At 38.7% G+C, this 18,723-nt stretch overlaps 1 protein-coding gene across 1 annotated transcript in view; it reads left to right on the forward strand.

Annotated features, from left to right (window-relative positions):
* OBSCN (obscurin, cytoskeletal calmodulin and titin-interacting RhoGEF) overlaps positions 1-18,723 on the forward strand; it is a 740,285-nt gene that overhangs the window by 261,308 nt on the left and 460,254 nt on the right. The window contains exons 51-55 of the mRNA XM_082257722.1: positions 1,464-1,730; positions 3,901-4,167; positions 6,656-6,925; positions 10,411-10,677; positions 16,442-16,708. Coding sequence (XP_082113848.1) covers positions 1,464-1,730; positions 3,901-4,167; positions 6,656-6,925; positions 10,411-10,677; positions 16,442-16,708 — 1,338 coding nt within the window. The remainder of the gene's footprint in view (positions 1-1,463; positions 1,731-3,900; positions 4,168-6,655; positions 6,926-10,410; positions 10,678-16,441; positions 16,709-18,723) is intronic.

Here is an 18,723-nt window from a genome sequence, read left to right on the forward strand (position 1 = left end):
AAGGAGAGGGAGGGGACGAACCCCCTCCTGCGGCTCGCCTGTGTCTCCCATCCCACCGGGAGAGCCGGGAAACCAGCCTGCACGGCTGCTGAAGACCCAATCAAAGCTGCATTCGGCTCTGATCGGGTCTCAATGCAAAAACCCGGTGGTGATGAGTGACAAACTTGGCATTTTTAATGCTTTTAAGTGCAGAGGAGGGGTTTGGGTTCTTTTTGACCCCCCCCCCCCCCCGATCCCTCCACAAGAGTACCTCTCAAATAAAAAAAAAAATTTGTACAAAAATTTTGGCCCATATCGGCCGATACCAAAATGCATTGGCCAAAATATTGGTATCGGCAACGAATAACCGATATCGGTCGATCACTAATTACAGACGGTGTTTTGTGAATGAGCAAGCATAGACAGGATGATGCAATGACATCTGCACTGGCATCTACCATGCCCGCAGCACTGGTGTCCTTGGAGGATGAGGTGATTATGGTGGGACTAATCCGGTGGGACTAATCCGGTATAATTAAAAGCCCAATTTTAGTGCAAAAAAAAAACACTGGGGTAGATTTACTAAAGAAAACAGACTGTTCATTTTGCAAGGGAATTTTCCCCAGAACAAAATGAATTGAGCGAAACTCTAATGACTTCTTTGTTTAACCTTACTTGGGTGCGATTTCGTATGCTTTACAAAGTTAAATTTCACCACATTCACTAAATCACTGGGAAAATTCCCTTGCAAAGTGCCACTTCCCTTTCAAAGTGATCAACCCTATTTGCCTTTAGTAAACAAACTGACACATGCCAGAGGTAACCGAGTACTAACTCATTTAGGTATTTAGATGATGGTGCCCAGAGTCAGAGCCAGATTTAGACCTAGGGGGGCCCGGGGCACTTCAGATTCAGGGGGCTCCTTATACGCAGAGTTAGTTTGCATTCTCAGTGACAGTCACACATTTTTAAAATGCATGACACAACGTCATTCTGAGGTCACACCCGCAATCATAGTGCTCTATGTGTGGTTTGTTTGAGCCACCAAAAATTAATTTTTGAAGGAAAAAGAATACAATATACCAATCCAATATTACTTCCCAAAATACATTTAAAAAAAAAAGTCCTTTTTTTAATACGTTTTATATTATTTATTTTATTACTATTTATTTTTTATTATTTTATATATTTTTTTATATTGTTTTAAGTAATTTTGGTGAAGGGGGGGCGTGGCAATTGAGCTTTTTGCCCCCTTATAAAATTCGGCCCTTTCCAGAGTTAAACTTTAAGTAACAGAGATGTACAGTATTCAAAAGTCAGTTTTATATGTTCCACTGTATGATGTATGAAAAATATGTTTAACCCCAAGAAATATAAAAATGGACTTTAGCTTTACACTTTGTATACAAATTCTTTATTTTTTCTTTTATACATATTACAAAGTTAATAAATCTTTTCCAACTTAATATTTATTTTTATCTTAGAGTTGCCAGCCCATTTTAGTATTGAGTTGGCCAATGTTGAAGCTACAGAAGGAGGAATGGGCATCTTTCATTGTGAGGTGACCAAGAAATCTGCTTCAGTTCAATGGAGGAAGGGTGCGACTCTGCTGAGACCCAGCAACAAATACGACATGAGACAGGAAGGATATAGAGTAGAACTCCAGATAAACGATCTCGAACTGACCGATGCTGACCAGTATACCTGCACATGTAAAGACCAGAGGACCTCTGCCTCCCTCACAGTCAATGGTAGTTTTTTTTCTTCTCATTTTATCACCAATTGGAAGATTAGGAAATATCATTCATTTAATGTTATAACTTTGTGAGAATTCTAAGACCTTGCCAACTTTGGTGGTCCTTGACATGTTCAGCCACCTGGGCTCTGTGATCTGTTCATGGTTCACAGGCTGATTTTGGATGCTTCATTCAGATAATGCCCCATACTGTATATACATCTGGAGATCCTAAAGTGTGAATGAGCTTGCGCATTCATTTTTATTAGATTATTGGTTTATATTGAAGCTTAGAACCAAACAGTAAATAATGGACATAGGAAAAAAAACACCCCTCCTACTCCCTCAGGAGAAACAGGGGTAGAATTAGAGGAATTTGGGAGTGCCAAGCATAAATAAACATATAGACAATGTTAAAAATTAGTACATTTTATTGATATCAAAAGCCTAAAAACAGGATAACGTCTTAAACATTAAGTTCATGACAGAATTATATATCTCACTGAACAAAGATATTAACACCAAATGTGGTTCATTCTGGAGCCGGATCTACGTGTTTCGCTCAAGTGTGAGGGCTTCTTCAGGATCTGAAACAGATAGATTAACACCATTCCCAGAACAAGGGGAGGTATAGAAAACTGGGAAACCACAGAAGATTTTTGGAGGGGCTGCAGCGAAGGCTTTCCCATGTGTAAATAGGTTGACCTTAACCACTTGCCGACCGCTCACTCGAGCAGCACTGCGGCAAAGTGGCTCGATAACGTCTGGCGACGTAGACCTACGTCACCAGACATTCCCCCTCCCTCGGCGGCACGCATGAGCCGCCGGAGGCCCGCTCCCGCTGTATTCAGACACTGCGGGAGTCGGGCCAGGGGAGGAGAGGCGTTGATCACCGCCGCTCTTCCCCGATCGTCGGGGATCGAGTAAGGAAATCCTTACTCGAAGCGGGCGGATCTCCTCTGTGACAAGCAGGGACAGATTACAGGATTCAGCATAGCTGAACCTGCGATCTGTGTCTGTGTCACACAATCCCCTCCCCCCCACACATGTTAGTAAGCATGAAGCATACATTTAACCCCTTGATCACCAACAGTGTTAGCCCCTTCCCTGCCAGTGTCATTATTACAGTAACAGAGCATATGTATAGCACTGATTACTGTAGTACACTGGTCCCCCCAAAAGTGTCAAAAATGTCAGTTAGGGGTCCGATCTGTCCGCCGCAATGTCGCAGTTCTGCTAAAAATCGCAGATCGCCGCCGTTACTAGTAAAAAATAAATAAATAAAAATGACATAAATCTTTCCCCTAGTTTCTAGACGCGATAACTTTTGCCCAAACCAATCAAAATACACTTATTGGGATTTTTTAATCAAAAATATGTAGCAGAATACAAATTGGCCTGAAAGGATGAAAAAAATTGAATTCTAAAGAGCATCAGTGACCTCCGGTCATGAAAGGTTTAAGCCAACGACTTACCATAAAAGTCAGAGTAGGAGCACTAGAATATTCTAAAAGAGAGTTACAATCTGAGCCTCCATATTTCTTACATGAATTGTAAAATTTTGAAATTTCCCCGCACAGGATGACTTGATATCGACTGTAAAGTGCCGTACTTTTATATCTTGTAAGAATTCATTCCAATTTGTGTGCTTTGTTGAGAGACTTCCTGTTCTCTAAGGTGACAACATTCTGTCACTGTCTCACAATTGCTCTCCGGTGTTGTCACTCTCCCACATGTGCGTTCAGTGGAGACTATGAGTGACCATGCTGATACTTGTTGGGTCGGAATGATTCCCCATTGTTATCATCGGGAAGCCAGTCCAGAGGAATTGCATGCTGCCGTTGGTGGAGTGTATGCATGTAGACAGGAAGTAGCTGAAAAAGACTGGAGGAGATTAGGAGTGCTGGGATGCCAAAATAATAAATAGGTGAAAACTGTTTTTATTCTGAAAGAAGCAACACAGCAATTATTGTGGTACAAGGTACAGTATTTTAACAAAATGAAATATTTTTTATACAGGGTTTAGTAAATATATATATATATATTATTATTATTATATATATATATATATATATATATATACACAGTATATATATAGAGAGAGAGAGATTTTTTTCCATTTGGCTTTTTACAATTGTTTTAAACCTAAACTTCTTGTTTATTTTTTCATCTCTGTATTTTACCAGCTCTACCAGTTGATTTTAAAGAGCCATTGAAAAATGTGGAAGTTATGGAAGGCAACGCGGCGGCTCTGCGCTGTGAGCTCAGCAAACTGAACCAGACTGTAGAGTGGAGGAAAGGGTCGGATGTTCTGACCTCTGGGGATCGGGTCAGCATCAGACAGGATGGCTCGGGGGCTGAGCTCATCATTCAGCCTGTTACCATAAAGGATGCTGGGAAGTATACCTGCAGATGTGGTGACAAGATAACTACGGCAGTTTTGACAGTAAATGGTAAAAAAATAAATAAAAAATAAACAATTTAATTCATGTATAGTATTTGCTGCCTGCACAGAAACATTTTTGTATTCCCAGATTTACATGTCCTAAAGGTTGCTAATTTTCTTCCTACTAATTATTTTTTTTAATATATTATTTGTATGTCCTGTCATTTTTCTTATTACTTTTTTTTTTTTTAATTTATAATGGTCAGGGCTTTAATTATATTAAGTTAAAATTATTGAACTTAATATAATTAAACTCAATTAAACTCTATTATTTAACAATATTTTTGTGTATATATATTTACCTATTTTATTGATAGATAGATAGATAGATAGATAGATAGATAGATAGATAGATAGATAGATAGATAGATAGATAGATAGATAGATAGATAGATAGATAGATAGATAACATTTTTATATTTTTAATAATTTGTGTAGTTTTTTATAATATATATATATTTTTTATAACAGGTATATCTATCTATCTATCTATCTATCTATCTATCTATCTATCTATCTATCTATCTATCTATCTATCTATCTATCTATCTATCTATCTATCTATCTATCTATCTATCTATCTATCTATCTATCTATCAAATAAAAATCAAAAACAAGAAAAATAAACAATGTAATCCATGTGTATTATTTATATTATTTACTATTTCTTGCCTGCACAGAAACATGTTCTGTTCCCATATTTTCATGTCTCAAAGGGGGCTACTAATTTTCTTCCTGCTGTGTATTTTGTTTTGCATATATAGTTTGTATGTTTTGTACTTTTTATTGCTTATTTTTTTTTTACTTTTATATATTATTATATTAATATGGGTGTACCTGTTATGAATAAAATAAATAAATATTATATATGAACAAATAATACTATAATATATATTTTATTATACTATATATTTTATCCATGTGTATTAGTTACTATATGTTACCTACACAGAATCTTTTCTCTTCTTTTCCCATATTTACGCGTCTCATTGCTAATTTCCTTCCTACTATGTATTTTTTGCATATGTTGTTTGTATGTTTTGTACTTTTGTTTATATGTTTTGTACTTTTTTTTAACATGTTCTTTTCCCATATTTTCATGTCTCAAAGGGGGCTACTAATTTTCTTCCTGCTATTTATTTTGTTTTGCATATATGGTTTGTATGTTTTGTACTTTTTATTGCCTAGTTATTTAACTTTTATATATTATTATATTAATACATATGGATAAAATATATAGTATAGTATATGTATGGGTGTACCTGTTATGAATAAAATAAATAAATATTATATGTGAACAAATAATACTATAATATATATTTTATTATACTATATATTTTATCCATGTGTATTAGTTACTATATGTTACCTACACAGAATCTTTTCATTACTTTTCCCCTATTTACGCGTCTCATTGCTAATTTTCTTCCTACTGTGTATTTTTGCATATGTTGTTTGTATGTTTTGTACTTTTGTTTATATGTTTTGTACTTTTTTTTAACATGTTCTTTTCCCATATTTTCATGTCTCAAATGGGGCTACTGATGTTCTTCCTGCTATGTATTTTGTTTTGCATATATGGTTTGTATGTTTTGTATTTTTTTATTGCTTATCTATTTAACTTTTATATATTATTATATTAATACATATGGATAAAATATATAGTATAGTATATGTATGGGTGTACCTGGTATGAATAAAATAAATGAATATTATAGGTGAACAAACAATACTATAAGATATATTTTATTATAGCATATATTTTATCCATATGTATTAGTTACTATCTGTTACCTACACGTAATCTTTTCATTTCTTTTCCCATATGTACATGTCTCATTGCTAATTTTCTTCCTACTATGTATTTTTTGCATATGTTGTTTGTATGTTTTGTACTTTTTTAACATGTTCTTTTCCCATATTTTCATGTCTCAAAGGGGGTACTAATTTTCTTCCTGCTATGTATTTTTACATATATTTTTTACATATATTTTTATATGTTGTTTGTATATTTGGTACTTTTTTATTGCTTCTTTATTTTACTTATTTATTGTGGTCAGAGCTAATATATAACAATTTTATTATTATTTGTGTATATATAATATTTATTTGTAACAGGCACACACAAATATCTATACACTGTATATAAACATGTATATGTGTGTGCGCGTGTGTGTATATATATATATATATATATATATATATATATATATATATATACTTGTGTGTGTGTGTATGTTTATATATATATATATGTATATATATATATATATATATATATATTTTTTTTTTTTTTTAATTTCTTTATTTTTTTAATATATCTATATATTATTTTTTTTCTGTTAATTCAGAAGGTTTGAAATTTAGGTGATACATTTTATTGGCTAAATTAGGTTATTCATTTTTATTCTGCTAACATAATTTATTTCATATTATATGAAATGTTATTTAGGCAGAGAAAAAAAAACTTGATGCTTTTTTTGGAAAATGTTTAGCTATTCCAGTGTTGTTTGAAGAGGAACTGAAATCCGTTGAAGCCACAGAGGGGAAAAACGTCACCCTCCACTGCAGGCTGAACAAGTCGGATGTCTACGTTGAGTGGATGAAAGGCGACAAGGTTCTGGGGTCAGACAACAACAAGTACACAATACGGCAGAGTGGGAGCGCCGCAGAGCTCACCATCTTAGACATTGGTATAGAAGACGGCGGGGAGTATACCTGTGTGTGCGGAGATGTGCAGACAGCGGGACGCCTTCAAGTCCAAGGTAAATAATTTCCTTTCTCTGTATAAAACAAAATAGCACCTAAACATATATCAACCTCACTAACACATATACTGTTTAAAGCGAACCTTTCAATAAATGTATAAGACTACATGATTACCTTCCGGACAGCAACAGTATAATTTTTTCCGGAAAAAAAAAAAAACTCTTATTAAAAATCCATTATTGGGCTTCAGTCAGTGACTTTGCCTAGTCTGAGATAATGTCATCAGTCTGCTGCAGGCAGGATGAAGCATTTCCTCAGTCTCCCCTCCCCCAGTCAACAGACTGCAACATTGTAACTTTGTAGCAGGTCACAAAGTCAAAGGTTGCAGCAGAGGGTGATCCGCATCAGACATTTGTTAACAGGCTTACAAGGATTTGCATGACTGTGTCATCTCTGAGCTGCCATCTCAGTGCAGGAAGTAGATGGTGACCCTGGAGGATGTCTGAACTAAGATTGCACCATCCTTATGGAGAGAAAAGCAGATGGAGGCATTGTCATGGGGAGTACTATGATAAAAAATTGGGATTAAAATAATTTTCTGACAAACAAAAATAAATATTCGTATCTTTAGAAGCATTGGGCAATTCAAATGCATTTCATTCAGGAAGGATGCATTTAAACTCCTAACATTCCATCTGGTTTATAAATGAATGCATCATAAAAAAGCTACAATGATCTGTCATGTATTATGTGTATATAGGACAATAAACTTCTATTTAACTGAAAGATCGTTTTTAGACTTTTTTTTAGCTTTTCAACTTTTTTTTTTTTATATAAATGTGTTTCAAAAAATAAAAATAAATATTTGACCTTGATATTTTCTTCTTAGCAATCACTGCTGTAACTGTAAGAGGAAAATCCCGGATGACGCCCCCAAATGTAGCACTGTCCCTGTAGGATTTGCTGTATGATAACTTCTTAGGCCTCCCTCTGATTACCTGCAGACAGTCACTAGGGGATTTTTTACACATCTATCCTTACTCCCGTTTGATCGTTACTCAATAAACAGTCCAGGGGATTTGGTTTTTATATTCATTGTGGAACTTGGATGGAAGAAGGGAATAGTGGGATACTCCAACTCACAGTTGATAAGGACAACTCTCACTTGACCTCGCCAGGTTATTTGTGGAATCAGACACACTGCTTTAACCATACTACCACTTGTATGGAAGAATTAAGTCTTCTTGCTCTATCTAGCAGCAGACTTGATGCAACACATTATCTTCAGGACACTCTCTAGCATCCCATTGACTGACACTCATCCATTGACTCTTCCGCTGAAGGGGTGGCCCTCACAGGACAAGCCCAATGACACAGATCTGTACTCACTGTAGGCAGAATCAGATCCTTTCCAGTGTCCCCCTTCCAGTCAGCTCTGCAGGACCTCTGGGCTCAGCTCTGATCTGAATTTCAGGTCGACTACCTGAGGCCACATGGCAGCTTCAACAGAGAAGGGGCAGCCGCCCCCTCCCACCGGGACACCGATATCCAGCCGAAGACCCCAAGCACATGTGCCCTTGGCATTTATAAAGTCACCCAGCATGCGCCGAGGCACTTTCCTCTGCCAATCACCAGGGCTGTAACAATACCTGTGACCCCACTTGTCAGGTTTCCTCCCACCGTCCAATATGCCTCCCTATTGGACAAGTGTGAAACATTTCAGACAAGCTGAGCTGCACCTGAGCACCATGCTCTCTGGTAGGCAGAGAGTAATCTAACTTTACCTGGCAATATCTCTGGTAAGCAAAAAGACACAAAAACGATATTCTCTTCTAGCGCCTACTTAGGGGGGTGCTACATCCACCCCCCCCCCCCCAAAACTGAGCGCTGTCCTCATTGGATCTGGGCATCCGCCCCTACAAAAATACCTGTACAATAATATACAAGGACTATCCCACAAACATGGAAAAGGGGGAAAAGGGAAGTGACATATGTACAATTAATACGAATTTCTCTATTAGTAAAAAAAAAGTATGCGCTTATAGTGGGCGGGGCAAACACATTAAGGGTGTGGTCTGAGGTGCGGTATTGACCGCAGCTTGTACATGTACGCATCCCTATTAGGATCGGCTTAGGTGAGCGTCAGCTTTCTGCTGTAATACTATACTATGATGATTCTGTACTATACTACTGGTATTCCATATATACTGCTACTATATAGTATACTACTTTACCATATTTTACTATACTATAGTATTATATTATACTATACAACCACTTAACTGTAATACTATTCTATATTATTATACTATACTGTACTATAGAATACTATACTATACTTTACTATACTATACTTTACTTTACTATACTATACTATACGTACTATACCACTATTATACTGCTATTTATAATACTAATAAACTACTGTTTTGTATAAACTATACAGCTACTATATTGCTATACTATTTTATGCTACTATTCTGTATTATAGTATACTACTACTATAATGCCATAATATACATTAATACTATGCTATACCATAGTACTACTCTACTACTGGACTGTACTATACTACTATGCTACGCTATATCATACTATATATCATATGCTATATCATACTGCTATTCTGTATAATATTATACTAGACTATGCTTTACTGTTATACTACTCTACTGCTATTCTTCACTACTATCCTGTACAATACTATACTTTACCATGCTATTTACACTACTTCACTTTACTATACTTTATTATATTGCTACTACAGTATACTGTGCTATACTATGGTACTATACTGTTCTATTCTGTACTATACTACAATTTGCTATGAGTATTGTGTACTATTCTATTATATACAATACTATACTACTATTTATTATTTATACTATTTACACCAGGCTGAAATGGACATCTTGGTTATCTAATATTTATATTAGGGAAATTATTGATTCCGAAAGCTTATTTATAAGGCAACTCCCGGCAGCATTATTTATTTCTGTAATATTTCAACAAACTCCTAACAAATAACTAATCAAAACCTATTTTTAAAGGTTTAGCTCATTTTGTTTTTACTGCTACTTTCACGGAGTAGTTTCATGCGGCGCTAAAGTTGGTATTATTTAATTTTCAATGGAGAGAGGCTTTACTGACGTCAATGCATTAGGTTTTCCTCATACTTTTTCATACTTTACATAGTTACATATTTAGTCAGGTTGAAAAAAGACACAAGTCCATCTGGCTCAACCAATAAAAAACAAAACAAAAAAAAAAAAACAGTAATGAAAACCCAACCATACAATCCCATATACACAATTCTATACCGGCAGTTGATCCAGAGGTATTAGCATTCTTCCCATATTTCACCTGTTTTACACTACAGGATCACGCCTTACTACACTGAACTTCAAAAAAGCAAGTAAAATCTGTCCGTAAAAAGGGGGAACTGAAGGGAAACACAACACTTTTTCCTGACCTTTATCAGTTAACCCTTGCGTCTTAATGTAACCGCTATTTATATGTGAATGTTGAATGCTTTCTTCAGCTTTGCCTATTACCTTCACCACGCCGCTCCAGAACGTGGAAGCTCAGGAAGATGGCACCGTCACCCTGAGCTGTGAGGTCTCCAAGCCTGGAGCCATGGTGGAGTGGAGGAAGGGAGGCCTGGGGCTGCAGCCCGGCACCAAATATGAGATGCGGCAAAGAGAGAAGATACGAGAAATACTGATACATCACCTGAGGCTGGAGGACACCGGAGAGTACAGCTGTGATTCCGGGGATCAGGACACCAAGGCCTACTTAACCGTGAAAGGTAATTTTTTTATCCATGTCATGTTGTATGTCTAAAATGAGACTTTATCCTCTCGCTAGAGGTATCTACATCCCTTCTAAAATGCAAATTAATCCTCGGCCATTGCATCTCGCGATTATTGCCTATACCTAGCATACAGGTGGCTCCCCTGCTGGACTGCAGGTGGTGGACGCCTTCAAGGTTAGTTTTGGTATTATGAGCTGGGGTCGGGCGGCCACTCTCCCCCTTGGGGTGCAGCATGTTCCCATTGGGGCGCCGGAGGGGGAGTGGCGGGGCCCGGGCCAGCCGGCGCAGATTCAGTTGGCACGGAGGAGTTGTACCGTTTGCTGATGTTTATGCCACTGTTTTATTAACCTGAACACCATGTCAAGTGTTTTGAAAAGATCTTGTTATCCTGTTCCACAGTCATGGACTATTTGTACCTTTGTGATTTCTTTCTTAAAAAATTAATAAAAAATATTGAAAACTAAAATGCAAATTAAAAAAAAAGTCTTGTATTTATATATATATATATATATATATATATATTTTATATATATATATATATATATTTTATATATATATATATATATTATTTTTATATATATATATATATATATATATATATATATATATATATATATATATATATATATATATACATATATATATATATGCATACATATATAATGCATATATACATATATATATATATATATATGCATATATATATATATATATATATGTTTTTTTGTGAACCACTGCCTCCTTTCTTATACATATTTCATTAAAGTAGCTTTTAAAAAATAAACAGAGCGTATATCTCTATAGTGTGTACTTGCCTCAATCCAAAGCATCTAGTGTGATTTCTGTCTGCTCTCTCTTACTTCTGCTTCCCGTACGAGTAATTTACGACAGTCCTGGCAGAAGGACCGGCCGCCCCCCCCCCCCCCCCCCCCAACCTCCAGCACACATCTGGTGATTGACGGCCTCCACTGTGCATGTTTCCCTATGAGACTGTGTAGAAGGGGTTGTGTCTTTTCCCTCCACTCTGGTCCCAGATTACACTCCGCTTTCTGTTCTATGCTGTGTCCAGTACTCTCCATATATAATTTATTGCAATAAAAAGGGTCTAAAAATTCACAATAAAGATATATAAAAATCACATATAACGCCAAAAGATACTCCAGGTCACCTACTGAAAAAGCCGTGTTGGGGGCGTAACGCGTAACACATTTTATATCTCGGAACAGGTGGTAACTGGTAATCTGGAGTATCTTTGGGTTATCTTTGTGTTTTAACTGTTTTTATTGTAATAAATTACATACAGAGAGCATTATTAGCCTTCTTTTCTATTTTATGTCATTCTTATGATTGTGAGTTATGGAAGATGTCTGCTGGAAGAGTAATTACTCAAAGGAAAACTGAACTGCATGCCCAAATATGGATTATGCTGTTTTGACCTCTTAAGAAGCTTTGAGGTCCAATAGAGAGGCGAGCAGACCCACATAAGACTGGGAGATGTGTATGTCAGGGCTTTTGGGTGGGTAGGGGGAGGAATCAAGGGGCAATTCTCGGAGGTGGGTAGGGGGAGGAATCAAGGGGCAATTCCCGGAGGTGGGTAGGGAGCAGAGACAAGGGGGGACTTGAAAGGGGGAGTTCTTACACCTATTTTCTGAGAAAAAAAGCTCTGGTGTATGTTAATATTCATAGAGGAGGGTCAATACCTATATTATCAACGACGATTTTGGCACATTGCACTACAGAAGACTTGGTTTTGGACCTATTTTTTTGTTTTGGACTGAATAATCATTCACTTTGGGGTATTGCATGGTGTGTGAGGACACTTAAGTGTCTCCCCTATAATTTGTGGAGGGTCTATACTGATTTATGCATTTTTTTTATTTTATGACGTGAATATTTACTATCACATTGGATGCAAATTCATGTCTATGATGTATCTCAGGCAGCACTGTAATATTTCATGTTTTGATATTGTACAAGAGTGTTGTGGAATCGCTGATTGGTGTATGTGTGCTCCTCACTTTAGGGAGTTTACTGACTGCGCTGATTGCTTTTTGTTTTAAATAATTCTTCTGTGTTTTAACCTAAAAAAAAAAAATTCTCAGAGCAGCCTTATAAAAAGGTAAAAATATAAAAATTATTACGCTGAACAATGTTTTTCAGTAATCAAACAAATCAAGCTTGGTTGCAGGAATATGTTCACCAGAAAATAATGAATATTAACCACTTGCCGACCGCCGCACGACTATCTACGTCGGCGGTCAGCCCCTCTAACTAATGTAGGGCTACGTTGCTTGCTTGTGAGGGTCTAGGGAGCGAGCGCGCGGCGCCGGAGGCGCGCTCCCGCGTGGTCACGGACCCCCCCGCGCGTGTGACCAGCGGACCCGATGTCCGCCGGCCACTCGGCGATCGGCGGGGGAGAGGGAGAATGTCAGGCAGCTTGTGTAAACAAGCGACCTGTCATTTTCCTCGCTGTAAAGACACTGATCACATGGATCTACTATGTAGATCCGTTGATCAGTGTCCTTACAGCTCAAGCCACAGCCAATCACAGTAGAAAGCACGCCCCTAGGGATACACACAGCCCCTCCCTCCCAAATAAAGTTAACCCCTTCACTACCAGTGTATTTTTACAGTAACAGTGCATATATATAGCACTGATTACTGTAGAAATGTCACTGGTAACCCCAAAAGTGTCAAAAATGTCAGTCAAGGGTCCGATCTGTCTGCCGCAATGTCGCAGTACCGCAAAAAAAATCGCAGATCGCCGCCATTACGCGTTAAAAAAAAAAAACAACAAAAATGACAAAAATCTTTCCCTTTGTTAGTAAACGCAATAACTTTTGCGCAAACCAATCAAAATACGCTTTTTGCGATTTTTTTTACCAAACATAGGTAGCATAAAACAAATTGGCCGAAAATGTTAAATGTTGCAAAATTGACGCTCTTTTTTTGTTTATAGCGCATGATCAAAAAATCGCACAGGTGATCAAATACCACCAAAAGAAAGCTCTGTTTGTGGGAAAAAAAGGACGCCAAATTTGTTTAGGTACAGCGTCGCACGACCGCGCAATAGTCCGTTAAAGTCACGCAGTGCCGAATCGCAAAATACCCCCTGGTCGGAATGGGGGTAAAATCTTCCGGGGCTTAAGTGGTTAAACCTTAAATTAAACGTCCACCATTTTTTTATATGATATATACAGTATATATCACATAAAAAAATGGTGGACGTTTAATTTAAGGTTTAGGATTCATTATTTCCTGGTGAACATATTCCTGCAACCAAGCTTGATTTGTTTGATTAATGAAATATATTGTTGCGCTATATATTATTTAAATCCTGCATTTTGTTTTTCCTTATTGCAGTCAGTCTTTAGTAATGGGGGAATCTGCCCAGGTTCCATAGCTGAAGGGTATGGCGATTCTTGATCAAAATTTAGCGAACCCTGGAGGAGAGTCCTATTGAAGTCTATGGGGGCAATTCTTGCTGTTAAGTTCTGGCCATTTTTAGGGATAACTACTATACAAAAAGAGAAGCTGGGCTCCGCCACGGGGAGAATGTAATTAATGCAAAACAAATTTTAAAATGACTGTATGGCTGGGAGAGGATCCTTTTATGCAACTTTGAGGGCAACATTGAAAATAAACGAAATTCTTTAAATAACACATGGCCGCTTTGTTCTAGCTGATGCAAAATTGTCCCGATGCTGGCAAATTTCTATGAAAAGCCCATAAAGAATAGTGAGAGCACAGATGATACAGCACTGTTAAAATTGACCTGCAGCAGGACATACGCTATATTGTCAAAAGTATTGGGACACCGGGATGAACTTTAATGGCATCCCAGTCTTAGTCCGTAGGGTTCAATATTGAGTTGGCCCACCCTTTGCAGCTATAACAGCTTCAACTCTTCTGGGAAGGCTGTCCACAAGGTTTAGGAGTGGGTCTATGGGAATGTTTCACCATTCTTCCAGAAGCACATTTGTGAGATCAGGCACTGATGTTTGACAAGAAGGCCTGGCTCGCAGTCTCCCCTCTATCAGGTTGAAGTCAGGTCTCTGTACAGGCCAGTCAAGTTCCTCCACCCCAAACTCTCTCATCCATGTCTTTATGGACCTTGCTTTGTGCAGTGGTGCGCAGTCATGTTGGAACAGGAAGGGGCCATCCCCAAAAATGTCTTGGTATGCTGACTCCTTAAGAGTTCCCTTCACTGGAACTAAGGCGCCAAGCCCCAACCCCTGAAAAACAACCCCCACACCATAATCCCCCCTCCACCAAATGATCGGGTCTCCTATGTAGAAACCCAGAAGTGATGTCATGACATCACTTTTGATTTCTGAAACCTTTTAGGCACCAGATTTTTTTAAAAATTTCCGTATTCAAAACAACCAAGCTTGGCATTTTGAATGCTTTTAAGTGCAGAGGAGCGATTTGGGGTCTTTTAGACCCCCGATCCCTCCATAAAGAGGACCTGTCACTGCCTATTACTGTCACAAGGGATATTTACATTCCTTGTGACAGCAATAAAAGTAATGAAAAATAAAATTTAGAGGGACAGTGTAAAAATAAAAAAAATACAAAATGTAAAGCGTCCTGTCCCTCCGTGCTCGCACGCAGAAGTAAACGGAAAGGTAAGTCGCGCCCGCCTATGTAAACGGTGTTCAAACCACACATATGAGGTATGGCTACGATTTTTAGAATAAAAGCAATAATTCTATCACAAGACCATCTCTGCAACTCTAAACTGGTAACAGTTTTTTAAAGCGTCGCCTATGGAGATTTTTAAAGGGGATGGTGCAATCTATGCATTAAGGTAAAAAGCCTTCTGTGTGCAGCAGCCCCCCCCCCCCAATACTTACCTGAGCCCCCTCTAGCTCCAGCAATGTTGTAGGAATGTATCGGCCATCTGGGACATCCCTCCTTATTGGCTGAGACAGCAGCACGGTGCCATTGGCTCCTGCTGCTGTCAGCCAATGAGAATAGAAAGGGAGCGGGGCCGGGCCGCACCTCTGTGTCTAAATGGATATACAGATCTGTGACTCGGCTCGGGTGGCCCCATAGCAAGCTGCTTGCTGTGGGGTCACCCAACAGGAGGGAGGGGCCAGGAGCACCGAACAGGGACCCGAGAAGAGAAGGATCCAGGCTGCTCTATGCAAATACACTGCAACAGAGCAGGTAAGTATAACATGTTTGTTATTTTTAATTTAAAAAAAAATTAGACTTTACAATCATCTTAAGTACCGTAGTTTGTTGCCATTCCACGAGTGTGCGCAATTTTAAAGTGTGACATGTTAGGTATCTATTTATTCAGCATAACATCATCTTTCACACCATGCAAAAAATTGGACTAACTTTACTAATTTGTTTTTTTTTTAATTCATGAAAATGTATTTCTTCCAAAAAAATTGCATTTGAAAGACCGCTGTGCAAATACCGCGTGATATAAAATATTGCAATGTTCACCATTTTATTCTCTATGGTCTCTGCTAAAAATATATACAGTATATAATATTTGGGGGTTTTAAGTGATTTTCTAGCAAAAAATACAGATTTTAACCACTTCAGCTCCGGAAGGTTTTACCCCCTTAATGACCAGGCCATTTTTTGTGATTCGGCACTGTGTTACTTTAATGAAAAATTGCGCGGTTGTACAACGCTGTACCCAAATACAATTGATTTCCTTTTTTCCCCACAAATAGAGTTTTCTTTTGGTGGTATTTGATCAAAGCCATCAATCATTCCTATTTGTCTTGTGTTGCAGCCCTTCCCATAGTGTTCAGCAAGCCGTTGAAGAATACAGTTGTAGAGGACGGAGTCACGGTGACACTCCGCTGCGAGACCTCCAAACCCAACGTTCCCCTAGAATGGAGGAAAGGATCTATGGCTCTCTTCCCTTGTGCCAAGTATGAAATGAGACAAGATGGTGCCGTAGCAGAGTTGGTAATCTTCGATGCAGAAGGGGAAGATGCTGGAGAGTACAGCTGTGATACAGGAGACCAACAAACCACCTCCAACGTCCAAGTGAACAGTGAGTGATATGTAATGCAAATGGAAAGAGTACATTGTCCAAACTGGCAATATTTGGAAGCATGTATATATATATATATATATATATATATATATACACACAGTATCTCACAAAAGTGAGTACACCCCTCACATTTTTGTAAATATTTTATTATATATTTTCATGTGTAAATTTGCTGTCCCCTCAAAATAAGGCAACACACAGCTTATTGAGTTCACCCCTAAGTGACAATGTCCAAATTGGGCACAAAATGTCAATAATATTTTTTACTTTCCAGCACTGCCTTAACCCTCTTGGGCATGGAGTTCACCAGAGCTTCACAGGTTGCCACTGGAGTCCTCTTCCACTCCTCCATGATGACATCACAGAGCTGGTGGATGTTAGAGACCTTGAGCTCCTCCATCTTCCGTTTGAGGATGCCCCACAGATGCTTAATAGGGTTTAGGTCTGGAGACATGCTTGGCCAGTCCATCACCTTTACCCTCAGCTTCTTTAGCAAGGCAGTGGTCATCTCGGAGGTGTGTTTGGGGTCGTTATCATGTTGGAATACTGCCCTGCAGCCCAGTCTCTGAAGGGAGGAGATCATGCTCTGCTTCAGTATGTCACAGTACATGTTGGCATTCATGGTTCCCTCAATGAACTGTAGCTCCCCAGTGTGGGCAGCACTCATGCAGCCCCAGACCATGACACTCCAACCACCATGCTTGATTGTAGGCAAGACACACTTGTCTTTGTACTCCTCACCTGGTTGCCGCCACACACGCTTGACACCATCTGAACCAAATAAGTTTATCCTGCTCTCATCAGACTACAGGACATGGTTCCAGTAATCCATGTCCTTAGTCTGCTTGTCTTCAGCAAACTGTTTGCAGTCTTTCTTTTGCATTATCTTTAGAAGAGGCTTCCTTTTGGAATGACAGCCATGTAGACCAATTTGATGCAGTGTGAGGCATATGGTCTGAGCACTGACAGGCTGACCCCTCACCCCTTCAACCTTTGCAGCAATGCTGGCAGCACTCATACGTCTATTTCCCAAAGACAACCTCTGGATATGACGCTGAGCACATGCACTCAACTTCTTTGGTCGACCATGGCGAGGCCTGTTCTGAGTGGAACCTGTCCTTTTAAACCGCTCTATGGTCTTGGCCACCGTGCTGCAGCTCAGTTTCAGGGTCTTGGCAATGTTCTTATAGCCTAGGCCATCTTTATGTAGAGTAACATTTCTTTTTTCAGATCCTCAGAGAGTTCTTTGCCATGAGGTGCCATGTTGAACTTCGAGTAACCAGTATGAGAGTGACACACCAAATCTTACACACCGGCTCCCCATTAACACCAGAGAACTTGTAACACTAATGATTCACATGACACCAGGGAGGGAAAATGGCTAATTGGGCCCAGTAAAACTGCAGCGGGCGGTGGTTAAGTGGTTAAATCAGACAGAGACAGTCTAAAAGCAAACAGCTCCTGCTGTGTTCTTCCAAACCTAAAATATATTCATATGCATTAGTTCATATTTAAAACTTTATATTCCCTATAAGATGGTCAGGAACATAGCTGAGCAGACCCATAGAGATCTCATCAACAGATTGCCCAAGAGACAGAAAGATCAGATCAACTTTCCAGGATCTATTAAAAAAGTATAGTATACATTACGGGTGGATTGATTATTATAATTAGTCCCATGGAGGGAGGGCGGGACGTTCATCCCATGGTTCCCCACTCCGACTGTTACCGTACCACCCCTTCCTACAGTCTTTTCTTCTATGCTCCTCCCCATCAACCCGTCGACTCAACCAATCACGTAAGTAAGACTCCCACCTCTCCCTTTTGTACATTACCTCTCTGCTGTCCGGTTCCCCTTCCACCCTGTCATGCCAGCCCTACGCTTCATTCGTTCCTCCTAGCTCTGTGCCTTTCTCTCAGATCATTACTCTTACCCATTTTTTCTGCTTTGAAACCATAAACTTCAGGGACAACATATTCACTTGCTCCCTATCCTATCCACTTTCAGATGC

This window comes from Pelophylax lessonae (assembly GCF_965119305.1).
Source record: "Pelophylax lessonae genome assembly, chromosome: 5".
In the NCBI taxonomy this organism is placed as follows: domain Eukaryota; kingdom Metazoa; phylum Chordata; class Amphibia; order Anura; family Ranidae; genus Pelophylax; species Pelophylax lessonae.